Raw genomic sequence first — 24,702 nt, forward strand, 5'->3', positions numbered from 1 at the left:
ACAACCCAGCAATTGGACTCTTGGATGTTTCAGAGAAATAAAAATGAATTTCATGCAAAAACCCATATGTAAATATTCACAGAATCTTTATTCATAATATCCCCAAGCTGGGAGCATCATAGATGTCCTTCAGCAGGTGAAAAGGTAAACAAACTGTGGTATAAGCATAGCATGGAACACTACTCAGCAATAAAAAGCAGTGCATGAATCTGCAAGGACATAAGCTGAATGGAAAATCCAGTCCCCAAGGCTGCATACTTTATGATTCCATTTATGTAGCATTTTTGTAGTGAGAAAAATTTCAGGAATGGAGCACAGATAGTGGTTTCCAGAGTCTGTAGGTGGGGGACAGCGAGGAACAGGTGAGGATGGTTATAAAATGTGACCAGGGATCCTTGTGGCTATGGAATTGTTCTATATCTTGGATGTGGTGGTGGGTACATGAACTTGCACAAGTGATAAAATTGTATAGAACTATAGACACACTCACTGCCCAACACACACACACACACACACACACACACACACACACACACACACACATGAGAGGAAGTCTGAGCAAGAGCAGTGGATTGTACCAATGTCTGCTCCCTGGTTGTGATAATTGCACTACAATTTTGCAAGATGTTACCATTTGCAGGAAACTTGGTGAAGAGTCCCTGGGATCCGTCCGTATTCTTTCTCACAATTGTATATGAATTAAATAGAAAGAAAAAAGAAGGTAGGAAAAAAGAAACAAAGACATAAAACTTGTTAAAAAGTAATAATCTTGGTTTCATAAATAAGAAAAATAGCAACAATTACACAATAATTACAGTACTTGTGAATGCGTGGTTTAAAGGTGCTGATCCCAAAGATAAAATCCCAGAATGGATTTTTAGAAAATTCAACAAAATGTTTTGTGCTGGATTCATTTAAAAAAAAAAAAAATACATAAAAATTGAAAATAAAGGATGGTATGTATCTAATCCAGGAAAAATTGAACTAAAAGTATGTTTGAATAACAATTATAATATCAGACAAAATCGATTCTAAGGCCAAAATATCATACTAACACATACTAACACTAACAAAGTATCATACAAACAAATATCATACGAACACAGAAGATCATCATGAACTGAAAAGAAGCAGTAGAAAATTTAATGATTGGAAAATATGTCCAACATCATAATCCAAAAATACATAAACCAAGGTTCCAGGGTGGCTCAGTCCGTTAAGCGTCTGACTTCTGCTCACAGTTTATGAATTCGAGGCCCACATCGGGCTCTGTGCTGACAGCTCAGGGCCTGGAGCCTGCTTTGGATTCCGTGTCTCCCTCTCTCTCTCTGCCCCACCCCCACTTGCTGTTTGTCTCTGAAAAACGAATAAACATTAAAAAAAATTAAAAACAAACAAGGGGCACCTGGGTGGCTCAGTCCGTTAAGCATCCAACTTCGGCTTAGGTCACGATCTCACTGTCTGTGAGTTCGAGCCCTGCGTCCAGCTCTGGATCCTACTTCAGATTCTATATCTCCCTCTCTCTCTCTGCCCCTCCTCTGCTCATGCTCTGTCTCTCTGTCTCTCTCAAAAATAAATAAACATTAAAAAAAGTTAAATAAAAAAATAAAAAAACAAACAAACAACGCCCCCCCCCCAAATACATAAACCAGTCAATAGAACTATGGGAAGAAATAAATGAATCAAGAATTATAGGAAAAATTTAATTGTAGGAAATGTAAAACACTCATCTTAGAAACTGGTAGATGAAGCAAGTAAAAAAGAGCAAATGAATAAAAAATTTTAATAATGTAATATGCCTCAGCTTTAGATGCAATAAACAGAGCACTGATTTCTTTTGGCTACATGTGGGACAGTTACAAAGAACTATCAAGTACTAGGTGGTAGAGGGAGCCTCAATTAATTTTATAAAGTTTATTCTTGACCATTATGCAATACAATTAGATATTAACCTAACAAAAAGGGATCTGAAAAAAACTCTTCTATCTAGAAATTGAAAAGCGTACTATTAAATGGTCATTGAGTTAAAAGGTAATCATGAGGAAAGACAACGAAAGCACTAAATATAAGGTTTGTGGTCAAATAATGTTGTCAATTCTGGAATTAGATCTGATGCAGTTACAGGAAAATATTAAAAATCAATAAGTTTGACAGTAGATATAAAGATGTCTGTGAAATTATTTCCCATATTGCTCTGTATATTTAAAATATTCAATAATTTTCAAACTTAAGCATGTATTAGACATGGTTAAATTATAACTCAGACAAAAATTTAGAGCTTTAAATATAATTCTCAGAAAATTAAAATGGCAAGAGAGGAAAATAAAAAATAAAAGGAAACCAACAAGTTAAGCTTTAACAAAGGAAGCTAATAAAAAGATAATAAATCCAGAGAAATGAGAAAAAGGAAATAGAAAGATAAGATCAGAAATCAAGGAAATAGAGAACAAAAATCAATAACAAAGATTAACAAAGCAAGGGTGTTTCTTTGAAAAGATTAATAAGATAGCAAACCTCTGATAAGACTAAACAAGATAAATCAGAAGAGTAAATAAATAATGAAAAGGAGAATTGTCTTTATACAGGAACACAAGTTGTTCTAAAAATAATTTTTGGAATTAGGAGCAAACATTATAATACATACGAAATCCATTAGAAAATGGATTGATTTCTATAAAGGAGATAATGGGTCAAATTGGACCCAAGAAGAAATAAAAAATTTAAGCAAGGCTATAAAAATAAAGGTATTGAAGTGGCAATAAAATATCTCCTTGAATAAAAACCGTAGAAAAGGCACGGGGAACCTGAGAAAGGAATAAATAGGAAATGGATATGAAAGGAAAATTCATAGGAGAAAACCTGAGTGGCTATGAACCAATCTTAGTGGCGAGATGAAACCTTAAACAAGATGCCACTTTGCACCTGTCAGCCTGGCTCCGCTTAGGAAGCTAGAGGGTGAGTCTAGCATGCCGAACGGAGGACCGTCGCTTCTCACGTGAGACTCTAATTCTGGCTCTTGCTCTTTGCTCTTTGTGCCTCTCATTGTCATCATCCCCCTCCTCCCCTAAGTAGCCGCCGTCCTCATTTCTAACACCATGGATTAGTTTGGCATAGTTTCAAGTACAAAATAAATGCAATCATTGTGCCTCCTGTTTTACCTTTTTGTTTTCTCCCAGCCTTGTGTTAATGAGATCACTATACTGTTGCCGACTGTGGTAAATTATTCATCTTCTTTGCAGTGTGATATTCCAACAAATGGATATACCACACCATTTGTCCATTCTTCCATTGACGATGTTTGTTTTCTCTCCCAGGTTTTGGCTGTTACAGTCAATGTCGTATGATCAATGTATACGTTGATCTTCATTGTTCATAGATTCTGTGAATTTGCCTGCTCACTAAAATTTATTTGTAACCCTGAACTCAATACCTGCAGCGCTTTCACTGTCATTCATAGACATGCACAGAGTGGTGAAAAATTCGAGTCACCTGACGTGCATGTTCTCAACTGAGGTCAAACAAGGCAATGCTCTGTCTTCTTACAGTTCTCATATTACATACCAGTGTCATTCTCAGGGTCTACTTAGTGTCATGTTTTTTAAATTTTTGCACTTTCTCATGGTGATTTCACTATTTAAAATGGTGCCTGGGACAACTGGGTGGCTCAGTTGGTTGAGCCTCTGACTGTTGATTTTGGCTCAGGTCATGATCCCAGGGTTGTGGGATTGAGCTGCGCATCAGGCTAGGTGCTGAGCACGGAGCCTGCTTGAGATTCTCTGTCTCTCCCTCAGCCCCTCTCCTCTGCTTGCATTCTCTCTCTCTCTCTCTCTTTAAAATAGAAAAAAAAAAAAAAACGAAATGAAATGAAATGAAATGATGCCCAATCTGAATGCTGAGGTGTTGTCTAGTTCTCCTAAGGGCAAGAAGGCTGTGATGTGCTGCATGGAGAAAATAATGTATGTCCAGGCATGAGTTATAGTGCTGTTGTCCATGAGTTCAGTGTTAGTGAATCAACAGTATATTCTAAATACCGTGTCTTCAAACAGAAACACATATAACAAAGTGTTATATATTGATTGGTCGATGAAAATGCTGTGACCAGAGGCTGGCAGGAGCTTCACCCTGCATTTCCCTGGGGAGCACCTGTTCAGTACTGGCTAGGTCAGCGGTCGTGGTGACTTTATGGAACGTAATCACCATGAATATGAGAATTGACAATATATGCATTTCATTGAGTACATACTTAGGAGTTGCATTGCTAGGTCTTAATGATTGACATGATTTCAACATCAGTACATCCATCAAAGAGATTTTAAAGACACTGCATTCATGTTCACTCCCACCATCAGTATGTGAGAATATTAATAGCTCTGTACCTTTTCTGACACTTGGTATTGTCAGACTTTCAAATTTTAGCCATGTTGTTGATGTGTAGTCCATCATGTTGTGGTGTAACATGCATTTTCCTGATGATTAATAGTGTTGAGCATCCTTTCATCAGTTACTTACTGGCCATTTAGAAGTCCTCTTTTGTGAAGTACCTGTTTCGGTCTTTGCCTTTTTTAAAAAGTGGGTTGTCGGGGCACCTGGCTCAGTCAGTCAAGCGTCCAACTTCAGCTCAGGTCATGATCTCACGGTCTGTGGGTTTGAGCCCTGCATCGGGCTCTGTGCTGATGGCTCAGAGCCTGGAGTCTGCTTTGGATTCTGTGTCTCCCTCTCTCTCTCCACCCCTCCCCTGCTTGTGCTTCCTCTCTCTCTCTCTGAAAAATAAACATTAAAAATAAATAATTAAAAATAATAAATAAAAAGTGGGTTGTCTGTCTCTTTCTTATTGACTTGTAGGAGTCCTGCTATGTTTTCAAATCAGTCCTTTGTTGGTTACATGTGTTACAAATAATTTCTCCTACTCTGTGGCTTATAATTTCATTCTTTCAGTGGTGTTTTTTTGTTGAGTATATAAGTTCATGATATAAATGAAATCAAACGTATCATTTTTTTCTTTATGGCTTGTCCTTTTTATATCTCATTTAAGAGATCTTTACTTACTATGAAGTCATAAAGATGTTATCCTACATTACCTTCTAGGAGTTTTGATGTTTTAGCTTTCACATTTTGATATACAATCTACTTGTTTGTATGAAGTGAGCCAGTAATCATGATTTGATTTTTTTCCTATAGTAATATTCAATCAATATACGTATAATACATTGAAAAACTGTCCTTTTCCCACTGAAGAGTAATGCTTTCATAATGTATCATTCCTACCCTTTTACTTGTCATCTCTTTGTATCCTTATTTTTAAAGCATATCTTTTGTAAGCAACATATAGATTTTGATTTTTTTTATTCTAGTCTCAAACCTTTGCCTTTTAAATACAATCCTTATTGTTTATATTTAATGTAAATCTAATATATTTGATTTTCCCCTTACTGCTTTCATTATAGCAAAACAACAATAAAGGAGGTTTAATTTTTAAAATGTTCTCTCGTATTAGTCTGTCAGTTATATACTCTTTTAACCTGTTTTACAATTACCATAGAAGGTTGCATATGATTTTTTGACTTTTTAAAGTCTGATATAAATGAGCACTCTTTTGCTTTCTGGACAACACAAGGACCCTCCTTCCCTTTGTGCTGGTTGTCATGTGTTTTAATACGACACATATTCTAGATCACAAAAAAACTATTGCTGTTTTTTACATCCACATTTACTTAGACTTACCTACATATTTATTCTTCCCATTGTTTTTCATTTCTTTATTCATGTCCTTGTTTTCAACCGGGATCCTTTCCTTTTTTCTGTATGTGTTGCCAAAGAATTATTTCAGTTCTTATGTATCTGAAATATCCTCATTTTACTTTTGTTTTTGAAGGAAATTGAAAATGATTGTATAATTTATAGATTGACAGTTATTTTCTTACAGCATTTTAAAGATACTGTTTTATCATCTCTTGGCTTCTACCATTTCTGTCACCCGTATTATTATTACTTTGAAGTTAATGCCTTTTTTTTTAATCTGGCTGCTTTTAAGAATTTTATTCTGGCTTTGGTGCCTAGCAGTTTCACTGGGATGAACCCGGGAGCATTTTTTTTTTTCCTTTGATTTTTCCTGTTTTAGGATTGTAGTGTTTCCTGAACGTGTAATTTGATATCCCTTGTCAGTATTTTGACATTCTTAGCTAATATTTTAATAATGTTGCTTCTGTCTCATTCTTTTTCCATCAGAATTCATCATTTATACATGTAGGCTTTAAAATAATGATGATTAATATGCCTAAGAAGCTGGAGGGCATGATAGATCATTTAAACAGAGCACCGAAATGTAGAAAAGAAAGTGAAATAAAAATTGTAGAACTGAAAAGTAATTGAAATTGAGAGCACAATAGATACATTGCATAGCAGATTAGTAGACATAGTAGAAGGAGGGGTTGTTAAAGGGAAGACAGATGTCTAGAAAATATCCAGCCTGAAGCTGAAGGGAGAGGTGAATCATGTTTGTTTTCCTATAAAATCCCAGATTTTTGCTTTTTCATGAAAAATCAAAGTTTTTGTGAACATCGAGCCCATATATTCCTTCGGTTGGAATTGAAACTTTAGTTGGCCTGGGCTGATGGAGGGCTGTCTGTAGTTGGATATACTCTTCCCATTAGCCGGAGTCCACTCTTCCTTATTTCTTTTTGCCACTGAAGCTGCATAGCTGTTGCCATGGTTTATACTACCTATGCACTGCTTCATTCATTTACGTTGGCTGAGTGGGTGTTGGTAGGGGAGTGTGCGGGAGGGGAGGGACAGTCTAGGCATATGAAATAGCACATGAAAATGCACTTAGCTGGGTGAGTTGGACAAGCCTGGGGACTCAAAGGAAGCCAGCAGGGCTAGAGCACAGACACGAGCAGAGGCCGTGTTGTATTACAACAGATCCAAAACAAGTAGCTACGAAGGACCAAGGGTTATTTCACTCTTAACTCGACGGTACACATATTTGGCCCCTCTCTACCTTCTGGTGGAAACAGTCCATCACTATATAAAATTCAGTTGTTAACAGTAAGAAGACTCGCTAACTTTTAGCCAGGTAGACAGGCTATTGAGTTGGTAGGATGAAATGTCACTGAATACATTTTCATGCCTTCGTTTCCCCTGGGTCTTAGCTGCAAGTGTCCACTGCTTGGAAAAGTGTGGGAAGCTGACTTGGAAGCTTGTCGGTTGCTCATCCAGAGCCTGCAGCTCCGGGAGGCCAGGAGCGCCCTGTCCACAGAAGAGGAGAGGCTTATAGAAGACTCAGGGGGAGCTACCTGTACAGCCTCTCCTGCCATCCCCTCCAGGCTCCACTCTGAAGACGAGAGGAGGATCCCTTGGCAGGCCTTCGAAGAGTGGCAGGTTCACCTGACCGCATCTCTGCACTGCGCTGGCAGCGAACAGAAGGAGGTCTGTCCATCCCCATAGCCCCAGCAGGGGGCCTACCCTGAGGGGTACTCTGGATCCCCCCTCCAAATGGGAACAGTAAATATTGGGAGGGCGACCCATTGAACCATGCAAACTTTTGAAGGTTTTAATAACCCTGGAATATGATTACAAAGTAACGTAGAATCTTTGTGGAAGTTTAAAATATAGAAGAACAAAAAAAAAATCACTTTTGGCATATTTAGTTCTATGTTCTAATTTAATGGCTAGAGTTAGAATATAAACCTGGTATATAATTACCATATATAGCATATGCCATATACGTCACATATAACATATAATTATTGCATATACTATTACATATGTCACCTGTGATTTTGATTATATATTTAGAATCTATATATCATTATTTATTAGAATCACATTTTCAAATATACGCACATATCCCTTTGTTTTGGCCCAAACAAGGTGGTAATGGGCCTTTATGCTCTTTGTAATATGCTCTTTTCGTTGCTTTAAATTTTTTTCCCAGTTTATTTATTTATTTTGAAAGAGAGAGCGAGCGCCAGTGGGGGAGGGGCAGAGGGAGACAGAATCCCAAGCAGGCTCCACACTGTCAGTGCAGAGCCTGATGCGGGGCTTGAACTCCTGAACCACGAGATCATGACCTAAGTCGAAGTCAGATGCTTAAGTGACTGAGCCATCCAGGCGTCCCATGCTCTTTTCATTTTTTTAGAAAACCTAATACTTGGCTTATGATATATATATATATATATATATATATATATATACACATATATATATACATACATATATATATACACATATATATATACATGTATATATATGTGTGTATATATATATATATATATGATATATATCATATATATAATGAAAATGTGGATTTATATAACATTTTACTCCAAGGCTGACCTAGATTAACAGAGAAGAGCTCCCCTCCCCTCTCCTCTCTCCCCTTTCCCCCCTCCCCTTCCCTTCTCTCACCAGTCCATCTCTCCCCCCCAACCTCTCCAACCCTAGGAAGACAACTTACAATAAAAGGACTCTAGGAAACTTGTTTTCCAATTTTAGAACCACAACAGGGGTCTTTGGAGCTTTTTCTGGCCAGTTACCCAGGTGTTCTGAATATTAAAAGGAAGCAAAAGCCTGGTGAGGCTGGGGGAACATGTCATTTCATGTTCACGGCTCACATTTGACATTAGAGGTCCCCCCCTCCCTGGGCCTTTGCTACCACGTCCCCCGCCCCCAGGTAGGCCTGCCTGTCCTATCTGTAGGCCCTTGGTCTTCCCAGAGAGCAGACACTTGCTGACAACACATGCTACAGTCACCGCCTTCTGCTTGGGAAATTGATACTTGATCCTATATTTGAATTGAATAACCTTCTGAGAAGGAAGGCTATTGTCAGTCTCTGGAATCCTGCTGGCCTCATAAATTAGGCTCTAAATTAGGCTATAGATGATCTCAACTCCTTTGTTAGCTGAAACACTGCAGGTGGAATCCTCCCCAAAGCCTGGCCACCAGCCCTGTTGGTAGAGTGACTGAAAACTCGCTGCCTGTTGCAGTTGGCCGGCTGGAAAGAAAATTCTGGTGTGGAGGGAAGTGGCGCGCAAGCAAGCGAATGGGAGCCCCGAGCTGAAGAAACAGTGGGCTCAGGGTCCTAGGCTTTGAAGGTAGGGTTGGCTGCCCACGGTGGGCTCCCAGGAGCTCAGTGCCAGGACAGGCAGGGGTCAAGCCAGGTGTGTGAGGGGGGTCAGGCTGGGACATGGGCCTTCCCTGGAGCTCAGGGCTGGTTCAGCAAATTCCACCTGTTGCGGAGTCTGTCTCCCTGCCTCCCTTCCTTTGTTGCTGTGCTCATCTGTTCTTCCAGGCTCTCTGGGGGATGACTTTCCCAGGTATAGGATTCTTCTTCCTCCATAAGATTATAAAGCACCTACCGGGGGGCACAAGATTGTAAGCACCTCCCAGTCTGACTGTGGGAAAACAGCTCTGTTTGCCTAGAAGTAGGAGCTTCAGAGCCAAGGAAGAATAGTGTAGAGCCTTACCATGGAATGATACTTAAAGTTTCTGGTGAGGAGGAGGCCCAGACTGTACCCCAGGGAGCAGAACTACAGTGGCTCCTTCTCTGAGCTCTGGGGCCCACCCCCAGCTCCCCACCACCCACTGAAATTCTGAGGGTTTCCCACAGGTTTTTTGTTTTTTGTTTTTTTTTTGCTGCTATCATGGTAGGGGTGGGGGAGACAGAGGGTATTTTAAAGCTTTGCTAAACTTTCAGTGATGTCTTCGTGTCCTGCGCCAGGCCTCATCCAATTTACCGCTTTTCTGGGTTTACATTCACATCGAAGGGTGGTCGGTCACCCTTTGAATTCATGAGTGGCAGATGTATTAAGATGGGTAGATATTTTCTAGAAAGGGCAAAACTAATGAGCTGTTGCCAAGAATTGGGGTAAGAGAATGATTCACAAAGCGCAACAGAGAGGAATTTGGGGGTGTGTGTAACAGAACCATTCTGTCCCTTGATTGTGGTGGTAGTTACCTGACCGTGTACCTATGTCTGTAACTTGACAACAGAGTGAATTTTATCATCTATAACTTTACAAGGGTGACCAAAGTTTTAAAAATAACATCCGCCTGTTTAAGAGCGAGGCTATAGGTGTTGGGATCGGGGCACCCGGCTCGGGGCTCTCGTTAAGACAGTAGAGCGAGGCAGACAGCCTGAGCCTCAGAGTTAGACCATCCACAGGCTGCATTTACACTAAACACCCTGCCCCTCCCCCCCCCCCCCCCAAAAGAGGACAATAAAAACTATCTTGTGAGGTTGTAAGGATTTCAATAAAATAATGCATCTAGCAGTGAGGAGAGGCTTAAAAAAAATGGGTTTGTTGTTTTGGGGGGGTGTTATCTCTCCTTTTTGGCAACCACAAGTTTCCCTAAGACCTTTTAAAAATAATATACCTGGCTTTCTTTATCAAGAAGCAGAAGCAGGCAACGAATTAGTGGGAGATAATCCAAGAAAGGAAAAGTTTAATAAAGGAAGAATCTTGTTTGTATTTAGATGGGATTTTAGATAGCAGCAGGCTCGTTAGGAAGGTGTTCCCGTTTTCCCGCCTGGGTTTTCCAGGGAACCAGTGAAGTCTGGGTACTTGTGGGCTTACCCAGTGGCTAAAGCGTGTACTCGCTTTGCAGCTGGGAGTTGGTTTTGCTCTGGAACTCCCTGCTGGGGCTGGCCATCCCGCACAGGGTTTCTCTACTGAAGCATGACCGCCTGAAGGCAGTCAGTTTCTTTATAACCCAAATCCTCCATGAAAAATTGCTGGCTTCTTAGGGAGGCCCACCGGGGCACGGATTCTCAGAGCCTTCACCGTGTGCTTCAAGTGGCCCACGTGGGTACGTGCATTTCCGCTGTACGTTGTTGTAACGAGTGGGAGTGTTTCTCGTTAATTAAAGCTTTCACCCCGTGTGCATCTCCGTGCGGGTTCCCCCATTTTACAGCTGGGCCCATTAAGGCAAAGTCATTTGCTTGGGGCTTCGCTGCAGAGGAATTCGGCCACAGGGCCAAGGGCCAATTTTAGCATGCACTTCCTCCGATTGGAAGAACACTTCTTTTTCTGTTTCATTACTGCTGGCCCGCAAGCCTTTCCGCGGACTCTGGAAACAATCAGCTGCTGTTGGCCCCGGTTTACAGACGGTGCAGAAATTGCACCGGGGCCAGACAGGAGCTGGGGAAATCAGTGAGCCAGCTTCCTCCACTGTGAAGTCGCTCTTTTGTACTCGCTGTTCTGGCCATAATACCTGCGTAATTCTCTCTTTCCTGTCTGCAGACTGTCCTGCTGGGGTGCTTTCTGGTTTTACTACAAAGTGGGCTCCCCTCCCGCAGAGTTCCCTGGACAGTATCACTCTCCCCTAACCCCAGCTGCTTCCTTTCCAAGCCAGTAAGCTGCCACCAAAGAGGCTTAAAAAGGCCAACAAAGGACCAGAGCTTTCTCCCGCAGTATTGGAATAGCCAGCGTGCTGTCCGTGACGAAAGAAATTCGCAATAAGACACAGCCAGACGGTGTAGCTTTTATTATAGGACACAGGTCTCTCAAACCACCTCCTAGTTCCTCTTCTCGTGGCCCGTCTTGCAGAAACCGCAACAATAATGCATCGCTGACACTTTCCAGTTTGGGTTTCCCTGGAGATGGACAGAGCACTTGCAAAACAGTCGTCAGCCTCCTCTTTTTTCTCTCTCAAACATGACTGAATTTTCCCAAGGTTTGGAACCTTGGCGTATGTAGAGACAAGAAGTCTCCTTCACGTGAATGTTTCATTGCTCTACATAGTGTTTGTTTAAATCGTGTAATTAGAATTTCAGGTACAGCTGGCATACCTAGAATTAGAACCAAACACAGCTCATCCGATAGGAGCAGGAGCGCGCAGGCTCCCCGGGGCCCCGCCCTGGCCCCCGCCCTGGCCCCGGCCTTGGCCCCGAGTTGTTGAGAGGCCGCAGAGCCGCAGGGCAAGCTGGGAGGGGGGGGGGCAGGGAGCAGGGGCTTCCACTGTCATCATTTAGCGGCTCCTGCTGCTTCTCTCAGTTAATTAATGTTGTCAGCAACTCAGCCTCCTTCACCTGCCCAAGGAAAGGAAGTGGGCTCTTCTGATCAGCCTGCTTTGCCTCCTTTTTTTAAAACCACAGAACCACGTTTCTGTGCTCCAGGGCCTAACTGTGGCATTTCTTTCACTAATTAAAAGTAGGTCAGTGCTTCTGAAGAAACCAGCCTTGGGGGGCTCTTGGAGACTCTTTCACCTTGGAAATTCCTTGTCATTCCCTGACTAACGAAGGCTGAGGGATCGATAGAAAATTGTCACCTCCTAGATGGCAAGGACTAACGGCATTTGTAATGCTGGAGGCTTATCTGAGGACTGTGCGGTGGTTTCTTTGGAGTTGCTGAGAGATTTTTAAAATGCAGGGTTGCACATTTCTGCAAAATGAATTCACCCTCTGCCCCTCTTGTCATGCCTAGGCTCTGTCTGATTCTCTCACCTCTCCGGGGCCGGAGCTGCTAAAATCAGGAACTTCCTGTACCCCACAAGCTGGCTGTCACAACTTCCCGCCCCTTTGAGCCTGAGCAGGTGGGAGACCTGGGTCTGCATAGAGCGGAAGACGAGCTCTCCTCCTACTGGGTGACATCCAGAACCAGAATTAAACATTGGCATTTGTTTATTTATTAATTTTTTTAATGTTTATTTATTTTGGGGAGAGAGAAAGAGAGAGACAGAGACAGAGTGCAAGGTGGAGAGAGGCAGAGAGAGAGAGAGAGGGAGATACAGAATCCAAAGCAGGTTCCAGGCTCTGAGCTGTCAGCCCAGAGCCCGATATAGGGCTCGAACTCAGGAACGGTGGGATAATGATCTGAGCCGAAGTCGGATGCTTAACGGACTGAGCCACCCAGGCTACTTAGTTTGTTTATTTTATTTTATTTTATTTTATTATTTTATTTTATTAATTAATTTAAAGAGAAATAGAGCAGGGAAGGGGCAGAGAAAGAGGGAGACAGAGAATCCCAAGCAGGCTCTGCGCTGTTAGCGCAAAGCCCAGCGTGGGGCTTGAACTCACAAACCATGAAATCCTGACCTGAGCTGAAATCAAGAGAGGCTTAATTGACCGAGCCACCCTGAAGCCCCCATTGGCACTTAAAAACAGTAATTCTGGTAGTTTCATATTTGCATCGTTTACAAAAAATATTCAGAGAGGCGGGGATACTTACCACTATACTAACGAGGAAAAAAATATTTAGAAATGCAAAAATTTTTAATCTGAAATGAACACAGGTGAAAGTTGTCATTTGATTCTGTTCTCATAATTCCTCTTTATCAGTATTGGCAAGAGGCAGTTTACAGAGCACATTCTCCTCACGTGGAATCCCTCCAACTGTGTTCTGTTTTCATTTTCTTATACAAAAGGGGTTTAGGATTTGGCATCACTACCCCCCAAGTCTGAATGCTTATGTTGCATAGAAATTATCTAAGTACTTGCTGATGGCATGACTATTATTTACAAACAGATTTTTCCTCGAAGTTTCTGGTAGAGTCTGGCCTTATTGGACTTTGATGTTCAACGGATGTATGCTAAAAGGAAAACAGTGTAAATTCTCTTGAGTGATCATGTGATATAAACTATAGCCTTTCAAACGTTGTCCTTCCTGTAATCTGGAAACCGTAGGCTAATTAACATATGCAAATTAACAGCCCATTCTTTCTTTTACTGAAACAACTTTTGTTGTTGTTCTGTTAAATGGTCCTATTTAGAACCTGTTTCTCGGCACCTTCTCTGTGATAAGTGTGCAGATACGTGAAGACAATTTATTGCTCAGTTTGACCGAAAGACATCTAAATATTTCAAATGCTTTCCTTACCACTCACAACATCTGGATGCTTTTAAAAGAAATACCCACTTACTCCGGGTGTAGCCATATAACTTGGGTATTTGGATGAATACTTGTATTACATGGAGTAGTAAAGATATGCCTTCAATTTCTTAATTTGTGCCTCTCTGCTTGCTGGCATTAATGACTGTAGAATGGTTCATGTGTAAAGACAAATACTCATGGAGTCTATTTCAAATAGATGTACAAGATATTATTTGTAGTACGGACAGGAGTTTTTCTTAGGTAAATATTCTTTATGTGGACAATAAAAAGAAAAGAAAAAGAAAACCATATAGCATTCCTGGAATGTATTTGCCAAGCAAATATTTTGGAAAACAGCCCAAAGGAACATATTTAAGGCTGTGATTTTAATACCGAGCTAAGGAAATGCTTTAATGCATCAGCTAAGCTCACGGATGGTGGTAATCACATCTGGTTTACCTCAAGCTATAGAAGAGGGAATGAATCTTAACAGCAGAACAAACATCATGAGGCTCAAGTCACATTTTTTTTTTTTTTTTTTGCAGGTATGTATATGTGCAGTGCGGGGTTAAGTTTTTTTTTTTTAAACTTAACTACTGCCGTGGCTCAAGTGATCCATTAATGCAAGTGGCTTGCCAATCATAAGGGAACACTGCTCTGTCACCTGTCCTTTCTTTATTATGTAGCCTGTGGGTTTTAGTGCAGGAAGTAAATACGTTTATGGATATGCAGCTACTGCTGATGCCTTAGCACGTGGCCAAGGAAAACGGGGGTCGAAGTCAGCTGTTGAGTTACAGCAAAGAGTAGGGTATCCAAGGTAGGGACTTCTTGCCTTCACTGACCCCATTCCCTAGCAAGGAGGGGGGAGGGTATTTGATGCTTTGAAGGGTAGCACCCAACTCAGTGCATTTCCCACATGACATGTAGACCTAAAAGTTCCTTGTTGATTTTATCAGGTGAATTTTGAAATCATAGCAATAATTCTTACTTTGGTTATAAGGTTTTCCCATTTCAGACATCACACTGCCTCTCCCTTTGGAAGTACTTCTGACAGCATTAAAAAAAAAAATCAACAGTTTAAACTTCTCGGTCCACTGACTCAACGCAAGGTGTAGCCCATCTGCTGAGATTTGTGGCGGATCACCAGTGATGGACAACATTTCTGGAAATGTGTGCTCTGTTAGGGGCGGGAGCCTTTCATAAATAAAGTTGGCAGCTACGGCGTTATCTGCCTAACTAGCAAAGTAAAGTACACGGCTTCCTGTTCACACGCATTTTCTACTCAGAATGAAAATAATCGATATGATTTCCTTACCGCTCTAGGTGCAGCCTGAGGAGATATTGTTACCAGATACTTACCAGATACTTGTTCATTTCGAAACAATTACTATTACGTAATATATTCCCTATCCTTTGCGTCTGGGCTCTAGTTTTAAAACGAAAACGTTAAATGTTGGTATGTTCGAAATGTCTTAGGCAAGGATTGGGAAATACGGCTAAGTAAAAAAGTTCTGGGAGCCCCGGGCCACGGAGTGTGTGACTGGTTTTCACCAGAGTGTGAGATGTTGGCATCTGTTCAGACTAGCACCTGAATGCAGTTTGGGATCTGAGGGTAAACTTTTGTCAATCAATGTTGTAGAAAGTCATTTTGATGGGAAAATCCTGCCCGGCAAAGGAAATCCTCTTTTCTGTTTTAAATCACGCTTCCCGGGTTTGGTGAGTAGGATAGCTTTTTGGCATCATCGCTGATTCAACACAGCTGAACATTTCTGCCCACACATTCAAGTCTATAGGTTTTGGTCATGAGGTGAGTTAGGCAAATTATATCTGAAATGCCGCCCGGCCGAGTTGGTGCTCCCGAATCGCACCCATGTGGGACAGAAGGGGAGATGTACGGCTTTTTTTCTGAGGCACCTGCAAGATGCATTTGTATACAAGGGACTCGCCAGTGACCCTGGAAAGCAGGGATGGATCCCAGGCAAGCCTGTTCCTGTCTGCACTGAGGGAAAGGGACTGCGTTCAGAGAGGTGTCCTCACCGGCCTCCCGCCTGGCTCTTCGCACTCTGGCAAGAGGATGCCACGGGCATTGCAATGAGAAACAGCCTAGCTTCCTCTAGACGTGGTGTAAAGAAGGATCCCCATTTGTTTCTTCCACAAATATTTACTGAGCACCTCTGGAGTGCTAGGCAGGGCATTAGTCACTGGGTTCAGGGATGGCAAGACACCCTGTGCTACCTTCTGAAGTAGCAGGAGTGTATGTACCCATTAAAAAAAGTAACATGCTTGAGTCCTAACTGGGTTGAGGTGGTATAGGAGATCAAGGGATCCAGAAGCCTTCCTAGAAGAAGTGGGGAAGAAATGGAACCTTTAGGGTTAATATATATTATATATATGAATATTATATTATATATAATATATATCATATCATATCATATCATATCATATCATATCATATTATATATAGGGGCATCTGGGTGGCTTAGTTTGTTAAGTGTCTGGCTTCAGCTCAGGTCATGATCTCGTGGTTCATGAGTTTGAGCCCCGCGTTGGGCTCTGTGCTGACAGCTGGGAGCCTAGAGCCTGCTTCAGATTCTGTGTCTCCCTCTCTCTTTGCCCTTCCCCTGCTTGCACTCTGTCTCTCTCTCTCTCAAAAATAAATAAAATATTAACATATATATATATATATATATATATTTTTTTTTTTTAGAGAGAGAGAATGAGTGGGGGAGAGGCAGAGAGAGGGAGACAGAGGATCTGAAGTAGGCTGCACACTAACAGCACAGAGCCCGCTTCAGGGCTCGATTTCACAAGCTGCAAGATCATGACATGAGCCAAAGTCGGACACTCAACCGACTGAACCACTCAGGTGCCCCTACAGGGTTTGTTTGTTTGTTTGTTTTTTTAATGTTTTTATTTATTTTTGAGACAGAGAGAGACAGAGCATGAGCAGCGGAGGGGCAGAGAGAGGGAGACACAGAATCTGAAGCAGGCCCCAGGCTCTGAGCCATCAGCACAGAGCCCGATGCGGGGCTCAAACTTATAGACTGTGAGATCATGACCTGAGCTGAAGTTGGACGCTTAACCGACTGAGCCACCTAGGCGCCCCTTTTTTTTTTCTTAATGTCTTTATTTTTATTTAAGAGAGAGAGAGCGTGAGAGCAAGGGTAGAGGTCCAGAGAGAGAGAGAAAGAGAGAAGGAGAGAGAGAGAGAGAGAGAGAGAGAGAGAGAGAGAGAGAGAGAGAATCCCAAGCAGGCTCCACTCTCAATGCAGAGCGTGACATGAGGCTTGATCCCACAACCCTGGGATCATGACCTGAGCTGAAATCCAGAGTCAGACGCTTAACTGACTGAGCCACCCAGGCACCCTGAATTTGCAGGGGGTTGAAGAGAGAGATGGTATTAGCCAGGCAGAGAAGGGGAAATGCTGAACAGTGTGGCCATTTACCTGGTGATGTTTCTTTCATTCTGACCCATAGGGAAAAATCCTCCTAGGGCTAAGTGAGGGGATAGAGGTACAGAAAGGAAAAAAAAAAGCCATACTTTGGATTGCTGAAAAGATGGCCTGATGGGGCAAATTACTGGAGAGTTTTCAAAGCCAGTTGGAAATGCCAAACAACCTGTAATTCATCCATTCCGAATTGCAAATCCTACAAAATTCCATTTCAGCTAGGAACACCAGTGACTTTGTAGTGGGTGATGTGTTTATTTATCAAGGATCGGTCATGTGGGGTTTTTGGTTTTGGGTTTTTTTTTCTTTTTTTGCCACATTTAATTTAATAATGCAAATGGAAACGAATGTTACCAACCAGCCTCATGGTTTATGGGCATGTGGACAAAAGGTTCCTGGCTCACCCCTGCAGCCAGCTTGTCCTGTGTCCATTATCACCACCTCCAGCTGATACGTGTCTGAATCCTGGAGGACGCACCCCCTTAATGACACAGAGCCCTCCAGGAATCAGAGCAGACTTCGCAGAGTTCTGAGGGTGGAAGAGAGGAGAGGTCACATCTTCAGGCACCGTTTACTTCTCTGATTTCTATCCATCATCATTTTGTGCCCTCCCCTTCCCCTCAATTCCCACCCTGGGCCAGCCCAACAAGAATCCCTTTCTGTGTTTCCCCTCTGCACGGCTAAGTCAGACTCTGAGGGAAGAACCTGCTAGATAGGGGAGATCTGTGTCTTAGACCCCAACCTGCCCCTTTCTCAGTGTATGACCTTCAGGCTCTTTGAGATGCTTTCCATGTGTACAAAAGGAAGAATTGAACTAGATCATTTCTAAGTCCCCCCCTGCCAGCTCCAATTCTCTCTGCTCCTAGGTATCAAGATCCTCCGGGAAGGGCTCATGACATCCTTAGTGGCCCTGACTGAGGTGGCCCTTTATAAATGCTTGCATTTGATGTCCTGGAAAACAAGGTGGGTGTTCAGATGAGGGGTTTCATTGTCACACAGTTCTATCCCAAGCTGTCGACTCCCGAACAGTATGGCTGACTTACAGTTCCCTTTAACAGAAATGCCAGAGATTTCTGTTAAAGATTTCATGGAAGAACAACTTCTTTGAAAGACAAACAAGCAAACAAAACCCCTTTAATAGCTCCTGTTTCCTTTGCTTGTCTTAACTCTCCATCGGGGTGTAGACAAATAAAGCGGATAAAATCGGAAACTGGGGTATGGTTGATGGCAAAGCCCCCCCTGCTCTCCTGCCACGTCATCTCTGTGGCATAAAGCCTTAAAACCCACTGGCTTAAAAGAACACACTCAGGAAAGGCGTTCTCAAGGCAAGAGAGAAAGCATGCTTGATGCTTCCCGTAGAGGCTGCCATCTTGCGTGACTGTAGAATGTGCACACTCACGTTCTGAGGAGGACATAGCCATTCCATGCAGAGAGTGTGCCCCCCGGGGTGAATGTGAGACACCAAGGCAGAAATCCACTGGCCTGTTCCTTCTACCTCTTGTGCTGGAAGCCCCTTCCTGTGCGGAGACGTCTGCTACAGGAAGAGTCAATTCTCCCAAAGGCAGAAGGGAGTGAGGCCCTGTTGGTGTTATCGCAAGCAGATATGTTGCTGAGGGTGTGTGCCTGCGCTGGTTCGTAGCCCTGCCTGCACATCTGACCGGGAGCCAGGGATCTGGGGACCAGGCACCAGTGGTAGTGGTGGCTCATCAAGATCTCCTTCTTGAACATCTCAGCTCATTGCTGCAGTTCTGAGCACGGCTGGGACCTCCCCACCTGGGCCCGGCGTGGGCATTAGCATGTGGTTGCGTTTCAAGAGCTAGTCAGTGTTGGGTGTGGCTCTTTAGCTGGGACCGGTGGGAGTGTACTTCCGGCTGGCATTCTTCAACAGTCCCCCCCACCCACGCGGGATCCTGTGCGGTAAAATCTGCATAGCCTGCCGTGCTGGCTACGACAGCTGCATAACAGATCACCCCAACTTAGTGATTTAGAACAACCGTTTGCTGTACGCATAGGTCTGTGGGTCAGCAATTTGGATGGGGCCTCGTGGGGAGGGCCGTCTCTGCCCCACACTGTTTGAGCGTTAGCTGGATGACTGGATCATGGAGCTTGGAAGCATTTGAAGACTTACTCCCACCCACGTCTGGCTGATGGGGCGAATTAGTGGAGAGTTTTCAAAGCCACTTTGAAATGCCAAACAACCTGTAATTCATCCATTCCGAATCGCAAATCCTACAAAATTCCATTACAGCTAGGAACACCAGTGACTTTGTAGTGGGTGCTGTGTTTATTATCAAGTCATATGGTCATGCGAGGTTTTCATTTTTTGGCTTTTTTTTTTTTTTTTTGCCACATTTAATTTAAAAAAAATTTTCTTTTTCTTAACGTTTTATTTTACTTTTGAGACAGAGAGAGACAGAGCATGAACGGGGGAGGGGCAGAGAGAGAGGGAGACACAGAATCGGAGGCAGGCTCCAGGCTCCGAGCTGTTAGCACTGAGCCCGACGCGGGGCTCGAACTCACGGACTGTGAGGTCATGACCTTAGCTGAAGTTGGACGCGTAATCGACTGAGCCACCCAGGCGCCCCTTGCCACATTTAATTTAAAAATAAAAATGGAAGCAAACGTTACAAAGTTCAAGCCAAGAGGAGCCTAGTGCATGAAGAGCACTGGGAGTCTCAACCAGACACCCACACATGGCTTGACCATGGACCCTGGGCTTCCTCACTGCATGGAGACCGCGTTCCAGGGCATGTGATCTGAGAAAACGTCATCTATTATGAGCTGGCTTTGGATGTCAGGACAGTCACCTTTGCCATATTCTGTCCATTGAAAGATTCTCAGCGGCCCAGCCAGGCTCAAGGTGCAGTTGGGGAGGGAATAGTAAACTGTCTCTTGACAATAAAGAGGCAAGGTTCTGGAAAGCTGTATTGCTGTGGCCACACAGGCACTCTGCTCTACCTGGGCATAGCATGGAAAATACAAGGAAGTTCTGACCAGTCCCTCGAGTTTAAGGTTAACAGGCAGGACCTCTGCAGCTGTGCTCAGCTTGTATTAATGGCTCTGGTCCCACTTTAGCCTCTACAGACAACTAGGATTCCTCTGGAGAGAGCAGAATTTTTCACCAGCTTGGTAGAAATATGTAAATCTGCCCTTCATCGGCTGTCACTGCTCGGGTGGGGTCTTAACCTAGATTCCCAAGGTTCCAAGTGAGAGCATGAGAGTAGAGCCATAAATTCCTCAAATAACACGCATCTGAGGCCACACGCAGGACCAGGAGTTCAGGAGCAGAGTCGGCCGGGCCACCGAGTAGTGGTTTGTTCAGGAACCTTGTAGAGATTCTGTAACTTAGGGAAACAGCCAGTGTCAGGATGCCAGTCAGATCTTCTGTTAGTGGTCATAGAACCTTGAGCTCTTTGAATCTGATTATTTTTGCCTCTTTGTGTCCTTTTTTTTTTTTTAATATGTAGAGATATTTATTTATTTACACATTTATTTGTTTATTCATTCATTCATTCATTCATTCATTCATTCATTCATTGCCTGAGCAGGGGAGGGACAGAGAGAGGGAGAGAGAGAATCCCAAGCAGCTCCAGGCTGACAGCGGGGCTCAATCTCACGAACTGTGAGATCAAGACCTGAGCCAAAATCCAGAGTCGTATGCTTAACTGACTGAGCCACCCAGGCGCCCCTCTTTGTGTCTTATTAATCTGTAAAATTGTTCTATAAAATATTCACATGTATTCCTTCCATACTTTTCCATTATGGTTTGAACTAGTGTTCTTGGTCACGTTTTTCTTTCTTCTATTTTAGAGATACGGAAAATACAGCAAAGTACAGAGAAGAATAAAAACTTTCTATAACACCACCCCTTGAAATAATAATTGTTAACATTTTCATGCTTTATCTATTATGTATTGCCTCATCATTAAATATTTTGTTAATAGCTAAATATGAATCGAATATACCAGAATTTATTTTAACCATCTTTTATTGTTCAGCATTTATTTCCTCTTTCCCATACTTCTCATGCAATTACTTTTGCATTATTGAAATGCATTTTTCTTTAACATATATGATAACATTTTCCACACTTATTTAAAAGGCTTAATAAAAAGTATTTAAATATAAATAAAAGTTTTTCCATTGTGATCGATTCTAGGAAACAGAATTATTAGATTAGAGACAATGAACAATTTAAAGTGTTTGTTATATGTCTGAATTTGGTTTCCCAAATGCACACAATCACTATCAGTCTGTACATAATTTTAAAAGGCAAACAGGTGGGAGTTGCCTGTTTGTGAGGGGATGTGGGGTGTCAAGCCAGGTTTTAAAGGAATTTAATTCAGCTTTGATTTATATTTATTTCAGCCTGAAGATGAGGATTTTTTTAAATTTTGTTAAATCTTTATTTATTTTTGAGAGAGAGATGGAGTGTGAGCAGGGGAGAAGCAGAGAGAGAGGGAGACACAATATCTGAAGCAGGCCCCAGGCTCTGAGCTGTCAGCACAGAGCCCGACGTGGGGCTCGAACTCATGAACCGCAAGACCATGACCTGAGCCAAAGTCGGACGCTCAGCTGACCTGGTGGCCCTGAGCCTGAAGATGAGGATTAAGTCATTTGGCTGCATCTTATGTACTTTCTGTTCCTCGGGTCCATGTTCCGAGCCTATACTTTTCCCTCTCTTCAAGTGTATTTTCAGTCGTATATATTTTCCCCCGAAACACTATGCTTTTCTGGGGCACCTGGATGGCGCAGTTGGTTAAGCATCTGACTTCAGCTCAGGCCATGACCTCATGGTTGGTGACCTCGAGCCCCGTGTCTGCTCTGTGCTGACAGCATGGAGCCTGCTTCACATTCCGTGTCTCCCTCTCCTTGCCCCTCCCCTGTTCACACTCTGTGTGTGTGTGTCTCTCTCTCTGTCTCAAGAATAAAGATTAAAAACAAAAGCGCTATGCTTTTCTCCGCATAGGACTTGTGGTTTCACCTCTGTCCATCGTTTTCCTCCAGATGCTCTTTTTCAGCACGTCTCCTTTATTTCATGCATGACTGTGGCGTCGCTCAGTGCCCAAGGCCTCTGCTTCCATGCAATTTGTCTGCCTTGTAATTCTGCATCTTTGAATGATAATGTTATTACTTTTAGGATCAGTAAAATATGGACGTATATGTGATTGTTACATATTTGCTGTCTTCCCGTCATCCCAGCTGTGGTCAATTATGGGCAGACCTTCATGCACGCTTCACGTGCCTTTTTGTCTAATTGTGTCCATTTGTCCTTGAAAATTGTATGAGGTTGTCACTAGATTTTTTTTCCCTTCTGTATATACATTTACTTGCAGTATAAAGGACTTCTCCAATATTTGCAATAGTTATTTGTTGTTCCCCTTAGCCCTGTTCTATTCTAAGATAGTTGACCAATTGGGATATAAACTCAAAAGCATTGTGGAGTTAATATAATGAATATTAAATTACATATCTGGACTTAATGATTATTCATGGACTCCAATTATAATATTACATAACTCAGGATCTCTAAGGCCTTTTTAACAGTAAATATCACCACACCTGGGCATTTTGTTGTTGTTGTTGGGTATTAATTGTAGCTTTGGTCGTAACCCTGCAGTTTAATCTAAATATATATCTTAATTCTTTTCCTTGTGCAAAATTCTTTTTTAGTATACTTTTTAAGACTTTCACTCTGGGTTGGGAAAATATGACTTTTACATTTGGTTAGATTTTAATTCTGAGTCTACTTTTTGCTGCTTATTTATCTATTTATTTATGTATTGTTATTAGTGTTTTTTTTTTTTACTGAAATATAATTGACATAGAACAGGGTGTAAGTGTAAGGTATGCAACATGTTGCCTTGGGATGTTTATGTATCACAATATGATTATCACCCTAGCTTTACCTAACGCTTCTATCACGTCACATAATTATCATTTCTTGGTTGTGGTGAGAATGTTTAACATCTAGTCTGTTAGCATTGTTGAAGTTTATAGTATAGTATTGTTGACTGTAATCACTGGACCGTGCATTAGATCTGTAGGACTTATTCATCTTCTAGAGACACGTTTGCCCCTTTGAACAACATCTCCCACCCCCACCCTCCAGGCCCTGCTAACCACTATTCGACGCTCTGTTTCTACTAAGTTGCCTTTTCGGATTCCACAAAGAAGTGATATCATGCAATATTTGTCTTTTTCTGTCTGGCCTCTCTCACTAAGCATAATGCTGCTTTTTTCCCTTTTCCCTTACTCTAAGATTCTCTCTCTCTCTCTCTTTTTTTTTTTTTTTTGACCTTGTTCATTCTTTTCTTTTAAAACTCTGTGGGCTTCTCTATGCCAGGTCATGTGCTTGAGGGTCTGGGATGAGTGGATAGCCCATGCCTGTGAGAACCTAACGCGGATCAGAATGGCAGGCGGAATGGCGTGCCAGAAGGCAACGGGGCCATCCAGTCCGCCAAAATGCGGCTGTGTGTAAGGGTATGAGGGGACACAACTGGGGTGGGCCTAGTGGCAGGTTGTGAGAGGGGAGAGTGTGGCCTCTGCTCTGGGGTGGTTTTGTGGTGGCAAGTGGGATAAAGAGGGCACTTCGGGGTTCATGTGTGGGACAGAAGTTTGAAGGGGGAGCACTGGGATGGAAGGAGCTCCAAGACTTGGGTATTCATTCACGGAACCAATGGATACCTTGTGCCCGCCATGCGTCAGAAGCTCTAGAGCCCACAGTGAGCAAGACACCATCCACCTTGCTCTTATGGGGCTTGTGCTTGGGTAAAAGAGAGAGCAAATTAGCACCCGTGGTCGTGGCAGCAGCAGCTGCATATACAACAAACACCTAAAGTCGCCCTAATTGGGCACCTGGGTGGCTCAGTCGGTTAAAGCATCTGGCTCTTGGTTTCAGCTCAGGTCATGATCTCACAGTTCATGAGTTCGAGCCCCCCATCGGGCTCTGTTCTGACAGTGCACAGCCTGCTCAGGACTCCCTGTCTTCCTCTCTCTCTGCCCCTCCCCTGCTGGCTCTCTATCTCTGCCTCTCTCACAATAAATAAATAAACGTTTAAACAAATAAAAAATAAAATAGAGTCTCTTTAACTGTCTAACTTTCAGGGGTTGTGACTGGTGTGTAAACAAATACCCAGTGCTCTGTTAGATCCCTATGCTCTTAAAGGAGTAGCTTCACAGGTCAACCTGGTTGTTCCTGTGGCTCACCCCAGCCTCCCTTGGATTAGAATTCCTATTATAATGTGAGTTTGCCTACGGATGCTGCTGGAAAACTCATGCTTCCCCTTTGATAATTCGACATGAGGAGTTGACATACTGGAAATAACCTTTGAAATGACCACAGAAGGGAGGTCACCTGTGGAGCTCGTCATTCGGTAACAAACTGAAATCGGCCCATGTCGTCTCAAGAATGACCTCCAGGGAAGACAGAGGTTCTGGCATGA

At 42.7% G+C, this 24,702-nt stretch overlaps 1 protein-coding gene across 5 annotated transcripts in view; it reads left to right on the forward strand.

The window, feature by feature from the left end:
• The window catches only part of DISC1 (DISC1 scaffold protein), a 356,419-nt gene that overhangs the window by 321,631 nt on the left and 10,086 nt on the right, over positions 1 to 24,702 (forward strand). For 4 of the 5 annotated variants that reach the window (XM_019419015.2, XM_019419010.2, XM_019419007.2 and 1 more), the window contains one exon: positions 7,149 to 7,425. The exons of the other annotated variant lie outside the window; for it this stretch is intronic. In XM_019419015.2, the coding sequence (XP_019274560.2) occupies positions 7,149 to 7,425 (277 nt within the window). The remainder of the gene's footprint in view (positions 1 to 7,148; positions 7,426 to 24,702) is intronic. 5 annotated transcript variants of the gene reach the window in all.

The sequence above is a fragment of the Panthera pardus genome, unplaced genomic scaffold, assembly GCF_024362965.1.
Source record: "Panthera pardus isolate Hobbes unplaced genomic scaffold, ASM2436296v1 HiC_scaffold_22, whole genome shotgun sequence".
NCBI lineage: Eukaryota > Metazoa > Chordata > Mammalia > Carnivora > Felidae > Panthera > Panthera pardus.